Below are 27,138 nucleotides of genomic sequence, written 5' to 3' on the forward strand. Positions count from 1 at the left end.
CTTACTAATCCTGCTCTTATAGCATTAGTTAAACCGTCATAATTCAGGAACTCATCCACCTGACTAATTAACCTTTTATTCTTGCAATAGCAAGTACAAGATGTATTGCTTTCCTTGAATTCATAATGCAGCAAGTATAGAAATTCATAAAGTGTAATACAAGACCCAGTTGTTTTCTCTATGTCATATAACAGTGTCAGTGGCTGGGCTGTGTGATGAACTGTATTCATGTTCATATGATATTCTGGAGTAATTCTGAAAACTTAGTAGGGAATAATAATAATAATGAATGAAAACTTTTCTGTTAATATAGAGAGTCCTAACTTTATCCTATATTGTGCAATGTTTGCATTTTTGCACATGGGAGATTTTAAAAGTCATAGAGAGATTTTTGTAGTGCAACCGTATGTTAGATAAAGACATTTAAGCTGTCAGTATAAACTGCTTCTGTTTTCATTTTCCATTTAATTTCAATGCCAGACTCAAGGCATAAATTTTTCATCACCTGCAATGGTATGAATAAAAGATTAAAAAAAGAACTGAGAAGAAATTCTAACACATGCAGTGCATGCAGCATATTGTGCAGACACAGTGTGCATAACTATATGTTTAATTTCCATCATTTCTTCCTGTGTCAGGAACACTATTATTTAGTTCATACATCATGCAGCTAATTTCCAGGATTTCAGCTCTGTGGAATTCAAATTTATCTAGCTCTGGAAAATAATCCATTCAACACTCTTGAAATCTGAAGATGATACACATATTGGTAAATTCACATAGTACTTTCTTAACATTAAATAGAATATGTCTCTTGCCATCTAGTGTTGGTAAGTTAAGTACTATTAATTTTTTTCAGCAGCACATATTCTTGCCTTACTTCTTGAAATAGCAAATGAATAATTCTTTTCCTGTGTTCCAAAAAGCAAGAATTAATAAAAAATTTTGAGCTGATTTCAATTTTTCATTAAGGCTCACTTCATATTTTCGCTGAAGGATGTTATCAATCACAAGAGGTGACGTCATGGTCTCACTCTGACATAATTTTTTTATTTAGCACTTAAGAGAGTTTTTAGGAGTATCTTTGATTTTACTGTATTAACACTCAGTGGGGCTTGGATGAAATTCTGTTTATCTTTCTCCAGCAGCCTCTGCAGAATAAAGAAAAGTTCTAAGGAATATACCTTGTTTAGAATCAATGGCAGCCCTCTATTTGTTGGAAAATACCTGAGATTCCTAGTTTGACTTTTGCCTAGCAGCAAGCTCTTAGGCACACTATACATTCTAGTCAAAAGTAAAAATATTTTTCACTTTTGCACCATTTCTAATATGTACATCTGTATAGTAATCTCTGTACACTGAAACTGTACCATTTTAATATAATAATGTGTCAAAATGTTTCCTAAAAATAAGTTCAAACTGTGGTTTGTAGTGCTTCACCATCAAGAAACTGAAACACCTGAGCTAAGGCAATAATGATACTACTCCAGTCCCAGTTTGGGATGAGCACTTTTAATTGGAAAGATACATTTAATGGATGGTGACTGGATTAATGTGATTTATGGCTGTCAGAATCAGTAGGAGGGAAATACAGCATTTTACTAGTTGCTTTTTTGACTTGTAGCAAAGCTCGTCCAAGTCACCACTTTTGAAGAACTTTTAGATGGATTGTGTATAAGTTTTCATTTCTAATGCTTCTATTAAAAGTTCAAGCAGATAAAAAGAGGTAGAATATGAATAATGAACTATTTTCATATCCAGTGAAAAGCTGTCCATTTGAAATAGACTGTGGCATACTGCTGGGACTGTGTGACACCTGCACTTATGACACTCATTTGCATTCATTCTCCACTTCCTCTAAACAAATAAAACTACATCAGTGTTTCAAGCTGTCAAGGCACAAAAGCAAAATTATGTATTTATTTTTAATGGAGCACCACCAATGCTCCATTAAATGTACTTATTGGCAATTCACTTCTCAGCTCCTGGCATCAGCTCTGCAAGGTGCTAGCCTTGATCCAGCACAGACCTTTGCTTTACTTCACACTGGATGAGAAACCATCTCCTATGAGGACCTGAACTCTCTTTTAACAAATTTAAAAAATTATAGTCTGCACCACACAAGTATAGTCTTATCACATAAGACAATAAGCTAAATGTGAACATTTAGTGATCAGAAATAGCTTTGAATTTGCAGAGTTCCATATAATTAACCTTTTCCTATAAAATTTGTGACAATGATAAGATACACAGATATACATTACAATCTCATTTTTTAACTGTTTCAAAGTGCATGAGTAACTTGGGCATCTGGGCATGGTAACTGTGAACTTGTATACATTCATCCATATATATTACATATGTATATATAAGATACAGAAATTAAAGAATGCAAAAACAGAAGTGTTGTACTTCAAACACACTTTAAACACACTTAGGTGTATAGGATTCAAGGCATTAAATTGAGTGGAAACAAGAATAAGAGACTATCTTGTAAACAATATCTAAAATTATTTCTAGTTCTTTACATCACTGTTTTCAATCAATAGTAAAAATTGAAAATTAATTGGCAGTTAGAAGGTAACGTTTTTTCCATGCCACATCCTTAGAAAAAACAACTTCAAAATTTTGGACTCTAGATTGTGTCCTTCACAGAAAATATTGCATTTCAGAAATGGGATGGAGAACAGAAAGTCTTTGTTAAATGCTTAGGAAGAGGGATGTGAGCAATCAAACAAATCGGTCCATTAGACTCAAGGCACTTTCTGTTTGTTATAATTTTTTCATCCACCAGGCATTAGTTTTCCCAAAATGAGAAAGTATGGTGCAATTTTTATAGTTGTGTCTATGGATGAAGTCACCACAGGTAGTGATGCACGAGACGTAAATGTACAAGTTTGTCTTATTCTTTCGTTTGCCTGGGGAGGTTATTTTGATGTTGCTTATACTGCATTCAGTTCTGAATTTTCTAAATATGTAACTGAAAAAGTTGGAAAATTTTAGCCATTGTCTGAGTGTTGCTGCATCAGGTTTCATTTTAGATTTTAGATATTACAGATTTATATTCAATATCAATGATATTGAATTTTGGTGTGTAAATAATTATTCATATAATTTAATTACAACATAAGCACTTAATTCTATAACTGCAAAATATAATAAAAATACAGAAAATGCTTAAATTAATTTGCATTGCATCAGCTGGGTGCTAATTTAAAAAAAGCTGGTGAATATCTGCCTTAAAGTTTCTAGGCTAATTGATATAAACTTAGGAGGTACTCTGTGATATCATCATGTACTTCTGTGAAGTACAGCCACAGAACATGATGGCTTCTGTCATTTTGAAATGAATGCTTACAGTGTGATTGTTTCATTCACATTTCTTTTTTATTTTTTATTTATTCTAGACACAAGCTCAAGAGACTTCCAAGCTTTGAATCTAGTAGTAATTTCAGCATAGTGATTCCATTTCTAAAGTTCCACCTATCTCATTGCTAAATTTTACTTAAAATCATGTTATCATGACAGTTCATCATAATTTTTAATATATAATTACTAATATATTTTGATAGTATAAATCTAATTTAATTTACTCATGCTCTAAAGTGCAACATGAAGTTGATAAAAATAATTCTTCAGTATTCTATTTCTGCCTGCCTACTACAAATCAAAGATTTTCTTCTTTTCATAATACACTATAATATGGTTACAAGTGCATTGAAATTCATCTTGTTAGAATGGTAGTAATATATCCCACCAGGACTACTGTTCCTAGTAGCAATTTAAAATAATTATTGTGAGACTTGATGCTAGACATCAGGTTTGCAATAGAATTACAATGAGGGAAGTATATTAGAGACAAAACATTGCTGGAAGAAAACTTCATAATGGTGCAATTTGGAACTAAGCTTCAATTTTACAGTAATAGATTCTCTTTATGATGGCACAAAGGAGTAAATGCACTTAGCAAATTTAAATCTATTATTAATCACACTTCATCGATTGCAGTGTAGAAAGGAGAAAAGAAATTAGGTTTTTAGTTCTATTTCTTATATAAAACAAGTTCTGCAATGAAGAACATTTTAGAAAAATCTCCTTGTTATAGATCAGAAACACAGCAAGTCTTCACAAATGCAGAGAGTTAAAGAGGTTCAAAAACATTCTAAAAGAGTTTTGCATGTCTTCTTTTCAGTTTAGAAGTTATTCAAGATGGTACATCCTACATCACCAAAACAATTTAACTTCTAGGAAAAAATAGCCAACAAGAAAGGTGAAGTAAATGTGATATTCACGATTGCTTTCTGTAATCACTCTTCTTAAATGGAGGGAGGCTTGTACTATTCCTGCTTTACTTATGTCACAGTTTTAAGCAAAGTATATTCATTTAAGTATCTACAGTCTGATTCACAGTTTAACAGACTACTGGATGCTTTCAGAAAGATATTTCAAAGAAAGTACCAGAAAGTAACGCAATATGGATTTTAGAAAGTTGTCATACTGCACTGGAAATATTTCTTATTCTATTATTGTGAAAACCTCCAGTTTTTATACTCTAAATTGTAATTTTACATCTAACATTAAAATAACAGATAGATTTAGTACCTCTTTTCTATTAAAAGTGAATCACATTTTTAATTAAAAATATATTTATCAATATATTAGACTGGCAGATGAAGAGTTGTTTGCATTTTGGGGGTTTTTATCACTGATGTTTTAAATAAACAGATATCTGATGGAGACAATTCAGATGAAAATAAAACTTCTAATTTCAGCACAAAGTAATGTGATAAAGATATCTACCAAAGCACCAGCATATGAAAGCCAATAGTCCTTGTAAATGCTTGTTTTAGATAATATTAATTTGACATTTATTTTATGATCAGTAAATAGACATTTAAAAATATATTATGTTTAATAAATTCATATCCTTTACCTTTGAGAGGGAGATTAAGTTTACATTCACCCATATTTTACCTTGACCCATTAAATTGTGTCTAAAATTACTGACAGGCAGAGGATCTTCTGATCTTTAATGACTTTAGTTCCATGCATGCTCCAGCCATCACCAGACAATAAATGCACACCCACACTGCAGCTTGCAAAGGATTTCCAAAGCTATTTTTAGATGAGCTGACTTGGATACCATAAGCACTTTACACAGCATAAGCTCATGTGGGCTAATTTACTCTGCTTCAGCAAGGAAGATTTGGCTGTGAGGAGGTCCAGACTGTAAGTTCCTGGTACCCAAGGTACCTCATGTATAATATCCCCTGTATTATTTCTCCTATCCTGAAGTCTGTAGCATAGCCATGGCTGGAGGAAACCAGTCAGTCCCTCCTAAGACAGAAATCTAAAATGGTTCCATGTCAATGGTTTCATGTGAATGAACATGCATTACCCTGTCCTTCTCACATAATTTTCTTGGGGATGCTGCACACTTACTGAACCAGATGACCCTAGTAAGGTCTGCAGAATAACACATCTATAACATTAAAAACAAGAAATTCAAGTACTCAAACCAGTCTTCTGAAAGAGGAGTTGAAGACAGACAAGTCTACTCTTTTTCTACTTCTTTCTGAAGAAGACATCATTTAAAGAAAAAAGGGGACAGAGGGAACTACCTGATCTGTAAGCAACACCTAGAAGAGGTGGTATTACTTGCTTCCATAATTACTTCTGAAGTCTCTGATAGTTCATTCTTACCAAAGTGAAGAACAACTTTCATTCTTCTTAAAACATTCAACTATCAGCAAAATGTGATATACATACACAGATTTAAAAGCAATTACACAAGCAAAAGGAGAAAAAAATCCCCATATATTAACAATACACTTAGATAAATTCATTACTCAAACAGTGAATGTTTTTTTATTGTCCTTATGATATTTCAGAACTTAGTTTAAAACAAATTACTCAGCCAACGTTCTTGATGGATATTAGAAATTTCAAGTTATATCTTCATTATGCATGCATGTCAATGTCAATTGATAATTTTTTTAATGGGAACAAACACTTCCTATAAACAACTGCTTAGCATTCCTGAAAAAAAATCCAAAACAACTGAAAATTTCCTAAATTGTCACAAATAGCCAGACTCATGCACACTGAGACCTCAGGATAGTGAGATAATGTGCATCTGACACAGCTTGTTCAAAAAGACTGTAAGTACTGTATAAGTCAATAAAAAAACAGTTCCATGTTTCTATTTTCAGTGATTCCAGCAGGAATACTGCTATAGTCATATTCATTTTATTCACCTAGTCCATACACAGTCATCAGTTTATAGTTTACAGCACAGGTGATGATAATGCCACTGTGTTTATTATAAAGCCATGCCTTTTGACTACTAAATAGAATTTAAGAATGCCTGTATCTTGCAATGATGAAGAAGTCCAGCCCCAATGCAGAGCTGACTCCGGCTGGAGCATGGTGTTTTAAAGTCAGCCTGCAGCCAAGGATTACACCCATACTGTGTGTCATACTGACTCCATGAAGCATCTCTTTTCCAAATGCCATCAAGAATGGCATTTCTCACGGATTTTCTTTCATTTCTCTGAAATATGCTGCCTGATGATCAGAAGTCACCAAACTAAAATACTGGAGAAAAAACCAAAATTCTATCAGTTTCTCAGTATAGTTTATGAATTACAAGATGCTATGCTAAAGAACAAGAAAAAGAAGAAAATAAAATATATCATAGTAGCAGTTCCCAAGACTGAGGGAAACAATTTTGACAGCATGCAACTTTTAAAGCTGAAGAGCACAATCTGCAATAATACAATAGAAGAATGTTCCCATAACATACACGTGACAAAATCTATTAAAACAGAAGTACATCCAAGTCTAATGGGGCAATCATATGCTTTTAAGACATGGTTCTAAAATTAAATTTTCTGTCTTTTGACCCTATATGATTTTCAAAACAAACAAATAATTTTTTTTCTATTTGTACAATAGCTACTCCAGGATAGGACCTGATGCTCTGACTATATGTTCTAGATTAGGCACATGGCCATCCATAACCTGAAAAAGGAAAAAATTTAGGTTATCTGATGTAATACTTTATGTAAACTTAGCATTTGTGGCTTCACTTGAAATCTCCAATACTAGTTGAATGATAGCACAAATTTCTTCTCCATAATACATAATATAGGGACAAATCTAAATTATGTGATGTAGAGAACCCCACTAAGCAATTTCTCCAGCAAATGTCTGTTGCCCTGATTTTTAAAAGTGTTTAGTTTTCTTTTATAGTTCTTTTGAAAGTTTTCTTTAACTTCTTTAAACCTTCTAATAAGGTTTACATATTTGAGAGTCAGAGTTTCCATACAATTTCATGTACAAATATAATAGTTTACATATTTCTCTGTGGGTGGAGAGAAATGATTAATTGATCTTTAGACCAGTGTGGTTGGAGAGGTAGTAATTCCATCCTCCAATCCACAGTCACCTTTAGAATTCTATAAATACCAGATGTTTAAATAAAACTTAGTCTTCTTCTCTTTTGAACTTACCAAGCTTCTGTGTACTCATTTTGTGTCCAATAGCGACAAATGTCAGAGTTATTAGACTCTATATAACTTAGATAAAGGAGTATAATACATGCAGATTAATAATTTCTATTGGGACAAAAAATGTATCAGATTTTCATAATTTCCAATTCTTAATGTGAAAGTCCATCTCTGTACTTCCAGAAGCACCATGAACCAAGGTCTAAGACAGGACAACGAAATGTCACATTGAGTAACATCCATGTAGAGTTTGTATACACGCATGAAAGTTGCCAGCTTCAATAACAGGCACTAAAATTAGTTTGGCTTTCAGATGAACCAGAACTTGATTAAACAATCTTCATATTTGCAAGCAGGCAATGAAGAAAGATGAGAGAATAGTTTTGCCCCTAAATAAGACAGATTGAATAATGGGTCCATGAAGAATTACTGTCTACTTTTCAATATTAGCAGAGAACTCCATTTCTTATAGTGAAAAAATATGTAGATTGCAAAATTTGTAATCCCAAATTTTCCAACCCTATGATACACAAATAGTTGTAAATGTAGATTATTTGACTATCCTGAATAGATGAATGAAAAGGTACACAATGACTCCAATTGGCAATCAATTTAAAACTTTAAAAAGAAAGTCAGTGAGTAGTTACCATGAAGCTGAAGATCGTAAGATAACTGACAATAATAGATGAGTAAAATTTAAAAACAATAGATATTGCATGAATAAACCAGCTGTAATTTAAAACCAAAAATAGACTTTAAAACCTACCTGTGCTGTAGGTTTGAATGAACCAGTCTATACACAGAGAGATGCTTCCCATAAGATCAGATTGTCCTTTAATGTTTCTTTTCAATGACGTAAAAAAACACATCATAGTGGCTCTCGCTGAATGCAGGCTCTTTGCCATGGTGGTTCAGGAACCACATCCTTTTGACAGTTAAAAAAATTTCTAGAGTATTCCCATTACATGTTCTTGCATCTCTTAAGCTATATTCATAACTTGTTCATAACAACACTCCCAATACAGCCACTGTCTTCCTCCTATTCTTATCTTCAGTACTGCGATCTGCTTTCTCTTCTATAGTATCTTTCCCACCTCTGCTGCCATGACTGCCTTTTACTACTGAATGCTCTTTTCTAGTATCTGTATCTGTACCAGCAACCTCTTGTCTCTTTGTCTTCCACTTCCTTCTTTCACAGCTGTGCCTCTAATTTAGAACTTTATTAACTTTCAGTATGATTCCTCTGTTATTGCTCAGACACAGCACTGAATGCTGACTACTGCCTCCAAAAAACACCAACCCTTGTCTATTTTCTTTTGTGTTTTCTCTCCATTTGCCCTTTACCTACGCTATCCTGAATGTCATTGTCTTCAAATTTAGGTTAAAAATCTTTCTGTCCTCTGTAAAAAAATCTCTCTTCATTTTCAAGGGACTGCCCACCCTTATAACTCAGCATCCTCTAAATGATACTTGTTATTTCACTGGTTTTCATCCAAACTGCAACCAATTTTTGACATATATAATCACAAAAAAAATCTTTATTTTCCAGGCCCAGAATCAAACAAAGCACAAATTTTAGTACATACCTCAATGTAAGAGGACTCTTATGGAATGATATGCTCCATTGACCATTTTTTTGCAGACAGGGATGAACCTTTTTCACTCCAATAGCCCTCTCCAAATTAGTGTATTGGTGGTTCTCCTAACCTCCAGCATAAAGTGTCTTTACTTCTCCACTCTCTCTCAGCTTTGAGTCCAAAAATGCCTCCTTCCACCCAGCTATTTTTCTTTGATCCTAATTAATGTGCTATGAAGATGCATCTGCATGTAATAATGGCATCAGTAATGCATTAACGCCTTGGCTAATCCCCTTTTTGCCACGTGCATAAGAAGGTAATATTTAAGCCCTTTAAATGTGTTTTCAAAACCATTTGAAAAATAACTCAGTTATTTATATGGCATTTTATGAATTACACTAAGACCTATTTGCGTCTGTAAAGAGCCATGTTCCTAACTGTTACTCTGTAAATGAGCAGTAAAATAGAAATAGAACAGCAAAAGAAATCAAACTTCAGGTGATTACAAGTGAGAAGAGAAAAGCAATGTTATGCAGCATAAACATTCACAATAAATCTACTTCTATGGATACTGTAAATAGGGAGTTTTGGAGGGTTGCTAAGAATTTGGTTTAGCTGGGACCAAACATATTTGGTCTTGACTGCAGCTGTGTTCATGGTCAAAATGGGAACAACTTCATACTGGAATGATGTTGCTGACTGTCTGACCAGAACTGTGACACACTGTGTGATATGCCAAAGCAGAACTGACAGCAAGGATGCTGTGATACTAGGAGACATGGTTTACTATCTTGTATGTGGATTGGAAAAATATAATTTTGTGACCTGATGATATGACTGGATTTGTAGACCTGAATCAGCAATTGATTGATGGAGCTGTTTAGTGGCCCATAGGAGAAGAAATAACCTTTGTTTTGGTTTTGAGCAGAACAACAGATTTGATTTGAAATGTCAAAAAGCTAGTCTGTAACAGCAGCTACAGTACACTGGATTGAAACCTTTTTGGGCAAACACACACGACTGTGCCTTCACTCAAAAAATGGCACCCAACTTCAGCAACATTCTGATACATATGAAGACAGAAAACTTTGTACACCTGAGATAAACAGCATTAAATCCCTAGAAGCAATGCAAAGGCAAGGGGCATCTTGTGGGAGGCAGAAAGCAAATGGTCAGTTCAGAGAACTGATACATTAAGCAGAACTAAAAATAATTAAATAGTAGGAGAAAGGAAGATTCTAAAAGCAAGAAGGGGTCATTCTGGAAGTTAAAAATAGTATCCTAAACGGTGGTAAGTAAGTTACAAAACCCAGGGAAGCAGTCCTGAAGGGAGTTTGAGTAACAACCCATGCTGTCATCAAAAGCTTACAATAGAATAATAGGTTTTCAGACTTATCAGGAGGAGGTTTTCTGCTTGAATGTTTGCATGGCTAGAAGAATATTAGTGTGCCAGTGTCATGGATTTTTTGCTGGTTTTGTTTTTCATGGTGGTGGTAGTTTTTTGTTTCTGAATAAGGTGTGGAAAACTTGAGGAAGTTCCTACACTTGCAGTTTTCTTAATAAATGCCTCAGTAGAAAAACTATCTCAAAATAAATGTAAAAAAAAATGTTTGAGAATAGAGGAATAGAAAAAGATGAGCAGCAAAATTCCAGTACCAAACAATACCTGTTTCAAAGCTGAACTGATTAACTGAACCACTAATTGTAGTGTGCAATCTACTACTTAAAGCCTACTTAATTAAGGACTAGAGAGCAGTAAATGTGCCACTCATCTTTGAAATGTATTCCAGGGAGTGCCTGCAAACAGGTAAGTCTCAAGACTACATCAGACCAGTTAGTGGATCCTGTAATAAAGAATAGAACATGTGTACAGATGGATAAATGGCTTATACCTGGTATGAGTCAGCCCATCCCTGGTAAATAGAAATAGTTTATGAAAAAATTGTCAATTATTATGTTTGTAAAGGAGATCTGCTCAATATAGTCTACTCCAGTTTTCAAAGTTTCTGACACAGTCTTTCACCAAAGCCTTGTAAAGAAACCAATCACAGTGGAAAAGAAAGAGTCGCAACACAGATAAATCTGGCTGAAGCACAGGAGTCAGTTTGCATGGTGCATGCCACAGAAATTCCACAAGGAGCCAAATATTTAACTTATTCATGGTTGCTGAGGAGAGGGTGAGTCAAATGTGAAATAAGAAAGTTTGCTGATGATTCAGCAAGTGATAAAGCCAAGAACTGATACTGCAAACATCAAGAAGGCCCTAAAGACTGAAGTCCTGGGCATTTAGGGTGGTTAATGAAACTCAACAGAAATGAAATTATATATGCACAGGAATCTCAGTTTTTCTGTACTGGTGAAGTGATGGGCTCTGAGTACCAGTTATGCATGAAATCTTAAGCCTTAAATAGGTCTGGGAAAATGTATGTTCAATGAGGACTAAACATGGGGGAAAAAATTAAACAAATTCAAACCCAAAATAAAATTTTAAAAAACCAGCCTTGGGTTTAAGCATTTGTATTAAGAAGGAAAATAAGAGTAATATATTAAGCAATGGATATAAATTCATGGCTTGCTCATGTGTTGAAAACCATACGCATTTCTTATTTCATCCCTCTATCTTGTGGAAAAAAAAGATATAGTAGGATTGAACTAGGTACAAAAATAGATGGGATTAACTAAGGCTGGAAAAGACATGTCAGAGCAGGATGTAAAAGAAGTCCACAAAATCTAGAGTAGTGTGGAATTAGAGAGAAGGAATCCACTTTTCAACCATCTCTTCCAATTTATGAGTTGGTGGGCCTCAGCGCAGAGAAGAGCAACACATCAAAAAGAAAAAAATTGCTTCACGCAAAATGCAGTAAAGTTATCCCTTGCTGAAGTGCTAAAAGTTTATGTGGACTCAAGTGGAGAATGGACAAGTTCATGGAAGAGAAATCTTTCATTAACTAGTAAATATATGAATGCTTCCTCTGTTTATAGGAAGCTGTGAGCCAAAAGTTGTAGCAAACTGAGTAAGAGAACATTCTGAGTTGGAAAGCACTCATGAAGATCATTAAATCCAACTCTTAAATGAATGGCCTGTAGAGGGATCAAACCCATTGCCATGGCATTATTAGCACCATGCTCTGACCAGCTGAACTAATCTCAGTGTCTGAGTGAATATCCAGGGGTATTTTGATATGTCAACTGGCTTTTGAATGATTGCTACACCAGAACATTCTTCACTGTAGTAATCAAAGACGAAGTTGAATAAACAGACTCAGTTTTTAAAAAGTCTGTTCATTCAGTAAACTACAAATGAGATAGTCTAGGTCCTCAGATTTCACAGTATTTATTTATTTACATATTAATGTATCACTTAAGTTTATTATGCAATATTAAGGACGGCATCTACAAATGTCTTCTTTATTTTAATACATGGAGAGTTACTCATACCATCTCCTGTGTCTGCTTAAGTCATCTTAGACTGAGTCAGAATACTTCAAATTAGTGCTACCTACATACAGGAGCAGAAGCCTTTCCAGACAGATCTAAATTAAATGCATAAAGAAAAAAAATCCATAAATATTCCCTCCAGCGTTACTTCTATTTTACCTAGTATTTGCCATATATTACTGCTTTCCACATATATATCTACTCAATTATTAATAAAAAAAATATTAGGATGAAGTATTGGCATTTTTAATGCCTTTTGTTGAAATCTCCATTACAGATCTATCTCAAGGCTAAACAGATTCTGACAATGGCACTTTATGAGAGAAATAAATTGCCCTTCTGTAATTTTTTGCTTTCAAACATATTGTTTCATAAGCTAACTTAAAACATCAGCTTTAACAAAATCTTTACTTCAAAAATACACACGAAACTCTATCTCTTACATGCTCTTTTCTTCTTCAGTAACTTTGCAAATAGAAGAGACCGCATCCTTCAGGTTGTTCTGAGGCATATCAATGACATCACCTACATGGCAGGTATCACATGAAATTACACAAATTATGCTCTACTTGGCATCTGCCATTATTTCAGTTTAAAACAAAGTGCAGCTTCTCCCACATAACATCCTGATTAAACAAATAAACTAAGGTGCTGACTGCAAATGTACACATCAGAGTGTAAAAAATTAGTAGATACATTGGCCAAATCTGTATTTAATTTTAATTAAATTTCATTCTGTAGCTCAATTAATCCACAACTCCAAATGTCAGCAGGGCTTAGGCAAATGGAATGACATCTGCTAGACTGCATGCTGACTGTAAAACCTTCACTGCATACTAGAGCTCTGGAAAAGTACCAGGAGAAAAAGAAAAAAGAAATTATCTCAATAAATATATATTAATGCGCAAAAGTCTAATTTCAACAGAACACAGGAAAGGTACTTGATAGCAAATCTGGATAAATTTCTTTATTTTACAACTCTGGCTAATAATAGTGCATAACTAAATCTGAATACAGTGTTGTCCATTAGTAATAACATATTTACAATGGAATTGTCTTGTTTTTAAGTAATCTGCTACGTGATACCTTGTAGCATATTTTGTAACTAAAAGAAATCATATTGTAAATACTCAGTGTTATTTCTAATATAGCTATGTATCTGCATAGAACTATTATCCAGAAGTTTCTGCTCTTGTTTGAGAGCTGAAGGAAGACATTATTTTTGTCACAGAGAAACTGTTGCACATTTTTAACAGCATTAAAGTACTTCAATGGTAATCTGACATCTAAATATGTTTACAGTGCGAGTAGCCACATGACAGGTGGATTAGAAAAGAAGTTGGGGAATTTGAGGGAGGGGAAAAAAAAGACACTAACAGTGAAAGTAACTTCACAGATTTTCTGAGTCACACTGCCATACTGATATCTCTGTTAGTCCTTCATTTCTTTTTATTTCTTTTTTTTCATTCTAAAAGATTGGCCCCATCCTAGCCATAATTTTGGACTGACTTTAAAGACAAATAACAGAAAAAAACAGGTAGGGGTAAGGGGTGAGGCCTGTATACCTCTGAGATTAGGGAGAGGTTTCTGTAATAATGGTTGTGAGGTAAACAACTGATTATTGAAATTGCTACCCAATTCAATGGACCGTATTTAAAATACACAACCAAGGCAAAAAGCAAAAATGAAAGGAAAAGCCCGTAGGCACTTCACAGTACTTTATGAATAAAAATGTATTAAGATGTCTCAATTTTCCAAATACTGACCATGGCTTTGATCAAAAATATAAAATAATGCTGAACTGCAGAATAATGGATGCTCTGTCATAAGATCTGATTCTGCAAATACTTAAGTCAGTCACATAATGTGCTTACAGGACACAGCCTGTCATTTATTTTTCAATTTACTGATCTCTGTAATTATTTCCTCCCTCTATTGATAACTAAAACACTGAGCATGCAAAAAGTGAAATAGAAGCTTCCATGTTTTTTCAAATTATCATTACAAGTCCTTCCAGCACTATTAACTGTGGTTTGTGCAGGTCTTGTGTATTTTTGATGGTTGTAAAATTATCAAGTGAAGCAAGGAATATATAAATTCTTCAAACACCTATTTTTTATTCAGGTGGGTAGATTATATGGCTTTAATAAAAGTGCTTACCTATAATGAGAATAAAAATTAAAAAAAAAAAAAAAAAACAGAAGATGCAGACAGTTTTGAGGATTACATCCTGTCAAATAATCTAATTATTTCTATTCCTTTCACCCTTTTGCCCATAAATTTTGAGCTTATTTTATATCAAGTGCATTCAAGAGATATATTTAAATTTCAATCACTGAATGAAACAACTGTAAATATGATTATACTCAATTTTTATCATCATCATTATATAATTAACTAAAGTACTGTCTCATGTTCCTAAACCTACTTTTATATTTCCTTTATTTTTACTTCAGAAATGGCTGCTCTTGTTATTACAGAAAGCATTCATCTAAAATATGAGCCTGCTTTAGAGCTAGTTGTATCTGTTGATACAATTCAACTTAGTTTTAACAAATTTAGCATTTCTATCTAACAGAATAATTCAGAATGGCCTTACATTTCAAAAATATGGTTTCACCATATTTTATGTACCTGTTAGCAACAGAAGTTTTTATTTTTATGACTATATGCAAGGAAAATATCTTCAAACACTTTGAAGATGTAGCTTAGAAAAAAATATTAATATATCCTTAGATACAAACAATGTATTCTTACAACTATAAATCTATGCAAAGTATTTAACTATCAGTATTTTATCCTTGAGGCTATATGAAGACATAATTAACAGTTTACAGTATCCTCTATGGAATTTGAAAGACATGAACCCCAACACCACTGAAATCAATGCTGAAAGATTGATGTCATTCACCTCAAAAACACTAAGGTTTGACCCCAAAATCTCTAAGTTTAACTTTCAGGTCTATATTAGTCTAATTCTACTGTCTGTAAATCTACACCCTCATTCCCACTGACAATGTCAGACAGTGGTACATTCACTATTGAAATAACTGTGATTTGGGTTTTTTGAAGGAAATTAATGTGATGTCATGAAATTACCAGACAGAACAACTTGGAGCTTAGTGACCACAAATGAAAACAAATGTAATAGAAACACCTATCTTCAAATTTCATTCCAAGAAGATCAGGTGACTGTTTCATTGAATAGCCACAAATTTCCCAGCCTGAGCACCTTAGTGTCACTGCATACTTACATCCAACTGGGATCCAAACTGCCCCCTCCCCCACCACATCCATCCATATTAAACATAATGCTTCTATAAAAACACAGTGCTCAGGAACACTGATTTTATGGTGCACAGCGTGTGTCCCACTACATGCACAAAATAAATACACTACTGGAACAGCAGCTAAAATAGTTAACAAACCACTTTAATTTTTACCTTGTGTCACAACACTGCAGTATACATAAATTAACATGTTCAGTTATTCAGCCTCCTCTGTGACAGTCAGCAGATTGCTGATTACTACTAGGCACAATCCTCAGATATGTGCCTAGTTGTTCTCTTCCTTAAGTAGGAAAATCGTGAGCTATCCAAGTGATGGGAAAACCTGGATCATATCCATCCTCATTGCTCCAGCCATCAGCAGATGTAAAAGAAGAACCTATTAAAGGCTACAAGAACTGCAGTGTCTATTCAAGTGAATATTCCCAGGTCTTCAACTTTTGATATCCAAAAAGCTGCTCCACCACATCTCCTGCTGATGGTGTCACTGTAAAATTTCAGATAATGAGGTAAGAGGTAAGGGGCTCATATGGGTTCTTTATACACCAAGATGAGGAAAATTAATTTTAATGCTACAAAGATGGGAGTACTGGTACAGACAGCCACTCAACACTTCCAGCTGTTCTACTATCCTGGAATCTGGAACAAGAATCCTGTTACAAACACCGCAAGTACAGAGCAGTTTCCTATGTTCCTTTAGTGCAAAGGGGGCACGGGTGCTAGATAAAGAGGGGGTTAAAAAAAATATATATAAATGAAAGCAAGATACTTCTCTGCAATAACTGCAACAAATAATATTGTTCAGGGAAAAAAAAAGTGAATAAAAATGTTTCTGGAAAGAAGTGTGGTAGGTTCATCATAGTGATAATTCTGTGCTATCAAGGTCAAATTCCCAAACAGATTTTTGGTTTTACAGCATAATTCCACTTCCTAGTTCACAACTGATTAAAGAAGATGTAATTTGTGAACAATTACTAATGCTTATTGTTCCTTTTATTTATCCTTTAACTGTTAATGTGTGGACAATAGAGCTCATGTAAACTAAAAATTAATATGGAAAATTAAAAACTTTTGCATTAAATGTTTTCCTATGTTTGGTCTTTTGTGAGCTTGTCTTTTTTAATGATAGAAAGGAATGATGGAGTTCATTGCTCTGGGTGCTTATTTTTCCCAGGTAAATGATGTTTAATATTCTGATTTTACTTTTTCAACAGAAAATAAATTTCTCTAAAGTTATTTTGAATGCACTAATTTTATTTTCAGATTTTGTAACAAACATATCTGGGAGAGCTACAGCTTGCTACTAGGCATGCAGGTACCACATTGACTTTTTTATTTATATGATGGACAATTTTACTTCTCAGTAATAAAATTCAATAATGATTTTCAAAATACTGACCCCATTAAAAAAACTTCAGAAAGTCTATTTTATATATATATAAAAGTGAATTCAAGTTTTAAAAATTTTAATACTTAAAATGCATAGATCTTTTCAGAACCATGAACCAAATTTTAAAATGCTGGAAGGTAAATATGAAAAGAAAGGTTGCATACTACAATTCTCTAAATTTTTCCAGGTAAAAACTACTGATTTTTCAAACAAAATTAAAACAAATATGTTTTGTAATTACTAATGCTAATATTTGTAGACTGGTTAGAAGTCACATCTATAATCTAAAAACAACATAAAAACACTGTAATTCACCTTTTCTCCAATTCCATCATTATTAGTAGTACAATTAATACAATTGTAGCATCTAACATTTAGTAGGAAAGATAAAATTCTTTTCAGAATGTAAAATAACTAAGTATAAATCTCAAGCCATCTAAGTATGAATAAACAAGAACATAACAGCTAATGTGTAAGCTTTCCTCTGATTAGATTTGACTTACTCGGATTTTTCGTTTAGATTTTTTTTTCTCCAAAGGAGAAAGGAGTGGTTTTGATTTTACTTTGTGAGCCATGCTGTGCATATTTCTAGACAGACAAAGCACTTCTAATCTGCCTGTCCAGTTTCTAATCTGACTGTCCAGTTTCTGCCACTCTCAGTGTGAACATCAGAAGGAATATCACAAACTGATGCACAGACAGATAAACACCTAATTTTCAGTTTCAAACTCACCATGTAGCTGCCATTATGCATTTTCTCAAACAATTTTTACACTAAATGTACATATGTGAGAAAAGAAAAAAGAAAAATTATTTCAATGCACTATGTGGAAACTGAACTAAACTATTCACAATAGGATAAAAAATATGTAACTCTCATATTGACTCCACAAGTCATTGCCCTTTAACTCAGGATAATGTTTTATTAGTGTTAGACCTCTAAAAGGGAATCCAAGCAAGAAAGGCAAGGGAAAAAAAAAAAAAAAAAGGAAAGTTTGAAAGGATCTCTACTCTGTAGACACAACAAGTTTATTACTGTTTAAAGGCAAATTATATCCATATCTTGCAGACTCTGATAACTTTACTCTTTTCTCCCCATCCAGAATTAATCTTTCCTTTTGATTTGGAAAAAGAAAATCAGGTTCAAGTAAATTTTCACAGTGGAATCATGTGAAAAGATGCTGTTCAACAGTTGCACATTTGGTCTTTGAGTAACAGGTAACTTTTATGACATCTGCCCCTCTTTAAAAATATAAAATATAGGTGTGTATATATGTGTGTATTCATACACATATAATTTGAAGTCAGTAAAAAGGTATTCAAGTTATATAAAATGTCTAAAATTACTAGTAAAATGAGCCCATAAGGCACAGTGCTACACATTACAAGAGTGAAAAAGATCATCAGTTTGAAGCAAAGGCAACACCCATAGAACTCTGGACAGAGTGAACCAATGCAAAAAAAAAAAAAAAAAAAATTAAAATTCTGTTTGGCTCAATGACTTTCTCAGCTTTCATTTTTACTGTTCATTCTGAACCTTCATTCTTTACACAAGCTTCTCATCATTAAACAATCTGCTTAATTTTATAGCCTGGATGTGTGCTGAAACAGAGTTACCCATTTATACTCACAGTAGAAAATTATTCAGTTTGTTCCAATAACTGAAGGCAAAGATGTTAAATGTTGTTGTGTTATAATTATTTTATTCATAGGAAAATTTTATTCATACCTAACAGAGTGCAACATAGTGCATCATGAATGGACACAGTATCTAGAGACTCCTTGAAGAAATTAGTTATATAGAGCTCAAATTGAGGTGAAACTAATAATGCAAAAGTAAGGAATGATCACATTAGCATTTTAGTAATGAGAGACTTCTAAAGAGAGAGACTTTAAATATTTCCTTCATGTTAGAGCTGTGACCTATATAAAAAACCTAACATAAAAAGACTACCAGTCCAACTGCAGCAAAGTTTTCATTATGAAGAAGGCAATATAAAGGAATTTATGCAACAACCCATTTTTTATGCACAGGTTCTGAGGACAAAGAACTTACCAGAACCTCTGTGACCCAAAGTCTGTTGTCAAAGCTATGCAGGCAGACCTATCCTTTCCCAACATGGAATTTGTTGGGTTGTGAGGATGCCCTTCATGCAGGAAATGGTCAGTGTGAATATGGCTAGCAGACAAGAGTTCTCTCCAGTAGTAAGATTAATATACTGACTATTATGCCTTTTTTACAATGTTTCTTCTGAGCAGCTGTTAATAACACTTATTCCAATCTCGAAACTGTTGTCTAACTATGCAGAGGAAGCACAAGAGCTTGTAAAACACTCATTGCAATTCCATATAAGTACACTGACCTCACAAGAAAATGTTTTATATAGAATAAGTACCTTGCATTACAGATGCTATCACTTGTCCTTATCCCCAGCTGTAAGAATAAATTATTATTCTGTCTCCAGAGGTTTATCTGAAGAATCTTTCTAACAAAACCAGATCCAAACAAAACATTGGATACAATTAAATTCAAATTAGTGACTCTGGACTACAGCCCTTGAGCTGTGTTGGCATACTACATGGTGTTCACATACTCTTTTACATGAGAAAGCAAAACCTGCTGGAAGACTTACTAAGACTGACTTATTAGAACTATCACAAATTCTTTCTACTGAGGGTCAAACATATATCATACACCATCAATATGCCAGCTTCTTGCTGGACAATAAATGAAAATTAGAAAACCTAAAGTTTCTTAAAATTGTATTTTTAACCATACTAAAAGCAAAATATAAGAAATACAAATTTCCTGAGGATTTTTCTAGAGATATAGTTGTTTGGGGCATGATAATGACCTCATCAAAACACATTCCTCTCCAAATTAATAAATAACTATAAAACTTAATCTTAGCCTCTGAATGTGAACCTTGAATTCAAGAACAAAAGAAATTACATTCATAAAAATTATGTAAGGACAAATTGGTTCCGTTATATTGTATGCTCAGTGTGACAAAGGATGTCTCAACTGTAAATATTCAGGTTTTATTAAAATAGTGAAGTAAAATTAAATACATTTTAAAGTACTTTGAAACCTTGTTTATATTATTAATAGTACCATGAAAATAATACCATTAAACATGGTATGTAATAAAACACATTTAAATGTCTGAGGTATAAAGGTTATTTCTCATTTATACTCTATTAGACGCTTCCCTTTCTTCCATAACACTGTTCATCTGGCTAACACTTCATGCTCAAGTCATGCAAATTGGAGCTGACTCTCAATTACACAAAGTCTTTCTCCAAAGATGACAGACCAAATACAGTAGAGATAAAATACATCAAGGTTTAAAATAGGTCCGTTCAGCCCCACTGCCACTTCATCATGAAATGATATAATTCACTGATGCCTCAGCCTAGCCTAACATATGTTCTATTCACAGCCTGCATCACTCTTCATTTGTAATTCTTTTCCTTTTTTTCCCCTCATCTTGTAATACTTTGCTTGGTTGAAGACAAATACTGAAAGGAAAAAAGAGTATTATCATATGATGACCTGTTCCGGGGTGTTAAGTCCCTGTCAAGGTTTGATTTTAACATGGGGTATTGATGACAGTACATGAATTCAGGCATCATGTCTTGAATTAGACTATATTAATTATCACTTGAGTGCAGTAGGCATGAAAATGCTGTTTCATTGACTAAAAGGATTTGACTGAATAAAATCCATTTCTCATCTGGTTGCTTATGGATAAAGACATTTTTTCTCTTTGCAGTGAATTTTTCTTTATTAAATATGATATTTGTAAGATTGAATAGACTGTCTCATTCAGCCACAGATATAAATATTTTTAAACAAAAATATTAAATCTATTGTTTTGCTGACAACTGCTTATATATCAAAGTTTACACTTTAGTCATTACATAGAAAATATAAAATGTATACACAAAATGCATATGTATGTAATAAATATTATTTTAAAACACAAAATTATGAAAGATTAATTATTATTTTATTAAAAAAATTTAATAATGACACTTAGGTAAAAAAATCGTATAATTTTATTTCCACTCAGTAAGAAAATGCATTTTTAATCTGTGAGTTCTTTATTTTCATGCAATCAAAAAATTAAGTTTAAATCATTAAAAAAAACCTAGGTAAGTGTAACCTAGTTACCTAGAAAAATTCTACTTTATAGCCCTTACTATATAAACCACAACTTAGCTACAGAGAAACTGGAAGGAGATTTGAACTTTCAAGTGTAAATATCCACAGAGATATGCAAACCAGCATATGGCAATATAACGACACTAAAATATTTAACAATATATTTTTTTTTAATTTATCATTTTCAATTACCACCCAGAAATATGCATTTCTCACTTTATGTTGCGTGCTAGCTGCCTCATGTGTTTGCACTACCATAGCGAAGTACCAGGAAACATCACTACATGATGGCCATTGCACAGATGTTGCTCACAGTATATAAATTTTCTCTTAGTGGACCAGAGATTCTTCCACCCTCTTTTTAGCATCCAGATGTGCTGGGAAATGATGTTGGGAAAAATGGAAGCTAAAAGAGTTGGACTCAATGAAGAGCAGTGTACTTAACTGCTAATGCCAGATGTGGGTATGCAGGATAATTGGAATTATGAATATTTTGGTTAGTTACATTTAATCAGCCCTGCACCTTGTATCTATCTACTGATCTTCCTACATCTGTATTTATAGTTTTCCTCAGAGTCTCTAAACAGAAGAGAACCACATAACGCTGTTACTTTTTAAAATCATGCTATGTGATCTCTAAAGATCTGAGGAAATGGAAGAAACTTCTTTCTTTAATAGTATCAATTAAGTATGGGTAGACCCACCAATCAACAGCATAATAAACACATTGAAACATTCCAAACCTTTTAAATCTTGTTTAATCACAGTACTAAACTGTCCTAGCTGACCTAGGTAGCACAAGGCATCAGGTGACCCAACATCCTGTATTCCATGTTTCTCTCTACATCAAACCATGAAAGTTTGCTGTCTCTTCAAGACCTGCAGACAGAAAATTGAACTTGTGTGTTCTACCCTGGTTTACAGCAGGGGAGGGATGCTGGGTCCCTTTTAAAACAGGGAACATGAGAAGCTCTTTTAAAACAGGGAACAGACATGATACACTCTCTCTTTTGTTCTCTCTGGGCTCTGGAGAGCTCTGCAATACTTCCACTGCTGCTGCCTGCTGTTTGCCAAGGGAGGGGGACTCACAGCTGCCCACCACCCTGGATCAGAGCCATTCTACAAGTTCCAGCTGCTGCCAGCAGTCTACCAGCACTTTTTTTGCCAGCACATTTTAGGAGAAAGTCTGCCTAGCTGTGACACGAAGCCTGCACCAGCACCCCAGCAGCACTGCCTCGTTTTTAACAAAAATTGTTCTTCCCAGGTTTTGTTTCTTCCCTGCTCCCTGTTTTGATTGTCTGGGGGGTGGAGTTTGTTTTCTTGAACTGTGGAAGCTCGTTTGCTCTCTTGTGTCCTTTGTTCTCTCTCTCAGCCCCACAGCCTGGAGCAGGGGCCTCTCCGCCCTCTTGTCTTTGTCCTCTGGGCCATGCGGGCTGCCTGGGCAGCAGCCATCTTGCCTCCTTTCTTCCTCGGCAGACCATCTGACCCAGAGGCTTTGTATTTCTTGCGTTTTGCTATTTTCTTTTAGTAAACTGTTTTTTTTTTCCCCACTTGTATCTTTTTGCATTTGTCTCTCCTTATTGGTAAGAGGGGAGAGGTTGAAAACAAAGGGAAAGTAACTTATACCAGAGTCTCTGTCCTGTAAAATGGTCTTAAAATAAGATATCAACTGGAATCAGAAAACAGCTTTAGCTAGTTCTAAAGAATAATTTTAAAGGATTAAAAATTATAGCTATTGAGAGAAGTACACTGAATCATACCTTCCCAGATGTTTCAAGAAGCAAAAAGTTAATGACTTTCTCTAAAGGGATAAGCTAAATGATGATGCTGATTAATGTAGCATCAGAAAGGCATTCACAATTCACAAGGATCAGGTAGGAGACAACATCTTGTACTGCCATAGCAGATGATGCAGAAATTTTTGCTTTTAAATCAGGTAAGTTTTACGGACAGTATTAAAGCTTCAAACAAAGGATCATGTAGGATCCGCAGTTAGTGTTGTTCTGTATTTGGCAGGAAAGAGTAGTCAGCCACTTTACACTTTTCTCCTTTCTACTACTTGATTCCGCTTCCCTTTTCAGGCCATAAATACCCACATGGAGTAACTCTTTGCTTACTCTACCAGGTTGTGATTTAGTTCCTCCATTCATGCAATCCTTTTCTAAGCCTCTGTCTTCTCTCACTCTTACTACTCGTACCCAAGAAGCTCATTCTACCTCCCCCAAAATTACTTTCAGACTGTGACTGTACCTGAGCTATGCTGGCCATAGCATAGGTGTGATAACAATTGAAGCAAGAACGACAGTATCCAAGAACTAAAAAAAATTACCAGATGTAAAAACATAAAGTTTGGTCTCTTTCAGGAGAAAGCAAAAAAAACCAAACCAAACAAAACAAAACAAAACAGACAAAAAAACCCCCAAACAACAACAAAAAAAAACCCAAACAAAAACAAAAACAAAAAAAAAAACCCAACAAAAAAAAAAAAAACAACACCAAAAAAAAACAAAACAAAAAAAACCCCAGCCTGTACATATGTAGGGCAATGTTTTAGTAATTTTGGAATATCTGCAAGACAAAAAAAAGACTTCTTTCCCTTCTAGAGGAGCATAGCATGACAAGTGGCAGATTGGAATGATTGTGCTTGCTCTGCCTTCTCCATTGCCTGATCCCTACTAAAAAAAAAAAAAAAAATATCCCTTCCTTTTTCTCCTCCAGTTATTTGGTTTGCACAAATTCTTTGTCTTACAGTTCTTGCACATTAGATGCCAACTGCTTGATCCCTGTTTTAGAATAGTATCTGCAGAAAAGTATGATGTGAATGAATGGCACTATTCATTCAAGTCAAAAGAAAGCCAGAGGCCTTACTGTATAAAACCAAGGTTGATTGACAACAAAACGCTGCATAGGTTATGCAAAATCAGAAAAGCTACAATGTGGGAATGAATGAATGGGAGCTGTATGCTGAATGGGTGACTCACCACACCTACACCCTGCAGTGAGGTGCTTGCAAATATCTTAAGAACAGCCTTAGTAAAACATCATTATGCCAATTGTTAAGCTCCATCAAACCCTAGGAAACTACAGAGATTATTTTAATACTTCTATGTGTAATTATGGGCATTGTTTTAAAATACTTTTCCTTAAATACCAACTGCAATCTGCTACCTCAGAAGAACTGCCACTAGAGCTCCCTGCTTATTTGGATGACTCAGTAATCAAATGAAATCACATTATCTTTGATCTTTTCTTTACAGTGATGCAATTAAGAAACTTATGATTTGGGAGCAACATCTTTTAGCTTGCAGCTGTCTTCTATGAATATTTACAACATATCCATCTTTGTATGGATAATATAATCATTGCTTCATGATGAGAAGTAACACATTTTTTTATCTTTCATGAAGTAAAAGGCACATGGTATTCAACAGGCACTTCTACAGAGGCTTAGTTTGGGGTAAGAAACAAAAGTAAGCATCCGTCAAGACATATTCAGACTGCTTCAAAATGTCTGAACCCAGCACCATTACAGTTATAGAAACATTGAAGAAAAAAAGAAAGATCAAACCAAGAATAAACAAGACCAGTAACAACTCATTCTCACAGGACCCGCCCTAGAATTGAATCTGCACCTGAGACACAAATACACCAGATCTTCAGGGCTCACAAAAAATGATGCAGTTGAGATGCTAATCATCTAGACTGTATTAAATATACTAGTATTGTTACTAATATTGCTATTCAATACAAAATATAAAAAAGAACTGTTTACCAGATATATAACGAAAGGGAAAACATGCCATCAGTGTCCCACCCACAGCACAGATCACTGGATGTTCCTATTTGCAAGGAAAAGTGGAGCTGGGAAAGTCCACATAATAAATTTTCTTCTGACTTCTCCTTGATTCTAAAGAAATTAGATATTACCACTTCGAACATTTTGCACTATTGGTGAACATTTGAAATTAATGAATCTATATCTATATAAAAGGGTTTATGGGAGGGCCCATTGAAAAATTTAAGACACTGATTACCCCACTCACATGAAAACTGCTGGCATGTATATGGGTCTTTTGCCCACAGTATAATACACATTTCACACTTAGTATATGAGACAGACAAGTACTATGTTTTTATGAAATTCAGGCTCCTGCCATGTTTCCTTTCTCATGCTAGAATTACACTTATTTAAAGCTGCTGGGTTTTGTATAGGCTGTTTGAATTTTTTATTGCGATTCAGGACAGTCACATCTATTCAAAAACATTTCTGCATTGTGCAGGCAGGTGAATAATGACAGTTTGTGGACACTTGGTCCTCTGACACTTCTGACTTATTAGTATAGTCTAACAATACAAAACTTAAAGAACAATTAAATTATCTGAGATTTATTCCATAAGGCATTAGGAGACTATTTATTTCTTTACTGGTTAATGAGAGGAAGATGGGGATGAGTCTTAAAACAAGATTGGTAATGAACTGGGTAGAAAAAGTGTATTATTTCTAGACCTGACATACTTGAATCTGTAGTGAACAGGCAACATCACAACTCTTAATAGAAACCTGCATAACTATGAAATCTACATCAGTGATCTTTTGAATTCCAAAACATAATCTGAGATTTTATGAAAAATGTAGGGTTAAACATTTCACAATCCAAACCAGAATATCTGTCCTGTTTTAAATTTCTATCATAAAATTATTTCCAAGTTGATACTACTGCTCTAATTTTTCCCTAGGTAGTCCTAATAAAAATGCACTATTTTACTGCTTCACTGGTAAAACTTTCAAAGTTTCATCAATTAAAGAGAAAAAAAAAAGGTGGAAACCATGACAATTCTTCAATAGTTATGAAGAGCAGAACAACTGTATAAAAAAAACAAGAACAGAAATCAGGCTGGTTATTCAATAACTTAATGTATACCTTTGCATGTTAAGACTTACAAACTTGAGAAATAACTGATCTCACACTGAGGTAACTAAGGAAAATTGCAGCACCAAGATCAGGCTGAAACATCAGATGCTTTTACCTAAACTAATCCTATTAAGATTTTGAAAAACAAACAAAAACCCAAAAAGATTTCCAACATCTATATAACTCAAACACTTCCACACTTTATTATTTATATGAGAGCACGCCTTCTATATATGCAAATTCTTACTATCAAATCATTGACCAAATCAAATATGCCTTCAGCCATGAAAGGTCTATATCACTTAGAATGCCAGTGCTAATGAGCTGTCTTGGTTTGCAAACAACCAAAGAAGAACTTCTGAAGAGGTTTATGCATCTGCATTCTTATTTCCTTGCTTGGCATCTTAAAACTTTATAAACTAACTTCTGACTCAAAAGCAAGCAGACAGATGAATCTAGATGAATTGCTGATTGCAGAGATCAAGAGCCAGGACAGTCCAGTCCACCCAGATTAGCTCAGTTGGCCAGAGCATGGTGCTATTAATGCCAGGATTGTGGGTTTAATCCCTCTACAGGCCATTCACTTAAGTAGCTGGACTTCATGATCCTGAGGACCTCTTCCAACTCAGAATATTCTGTGGTTCTGTGATCTTTTGAAGAGATTATTCTCTCTCATATTAAAATAATAGCCAAAGATTATCCTCCCCCATGGCAAGAAAATAGTGATTCAGGCTTGACCAAAAATCTCTGATTTAAACACATTCATTTGCTTGCTAAAACAATATTAAGCCCATAAACTAAGGAGCAAGAGCCTAGTGAATAAAGTACCATTGGCCTCAACCATAACTCTAATA

At 34.2% G+C, this 27,138-nt stretch overlaps 1 protein-coding gene across 4 annotated transcripts in view; it reads right to left on the bottom strand.

The window, feature by feature from the left end:
• Positions 1-27,138, bottom strand: part of KIAA0825 (KIAA0825 ortholog) — a 245,160-nt gene that overhangs the window by 53,268 nt on the left and 164,754 nt on the right. The window contains exon 20 of one of the 4 annotated variants that reach the window (XM_053932884.1): positions 6,302-6,597. The exons of 2 other annotated variants lie outside the window; for them this stretch is intronic. In XM_053932884.1, the coding sequence (XP_053788859.1) occupies positions 6,582-6,597 (16 nt within the window). In that variant the 3' untranslated portion in view covers positions 6,302-6,581. Of the gene's footprint in view, positions 1-6,301; positions 6,598-16,122; positions 16,301-27,138 lie in introns of those variants that run through there. One more of the 4 variants, XM_053932882.1, reaches the window with a different exon arrangement.

The sequence above is a fragment of the Vidua chalybeata genome, chromosome Z (assembly GCF_026979565.1).
Source record: "Vidua chalybeata isolate OUT-0048 chromosome Z, bVidCha1 merged haplotype, whole genome shotgun sequence".
Classification (NCBI taxonomy): domain Eukaryota; kingdom Metazoa; phylum Chordata; class Aves; order Passeriformes; family Viduidae; genus Vidua; species Vidua chalybeata.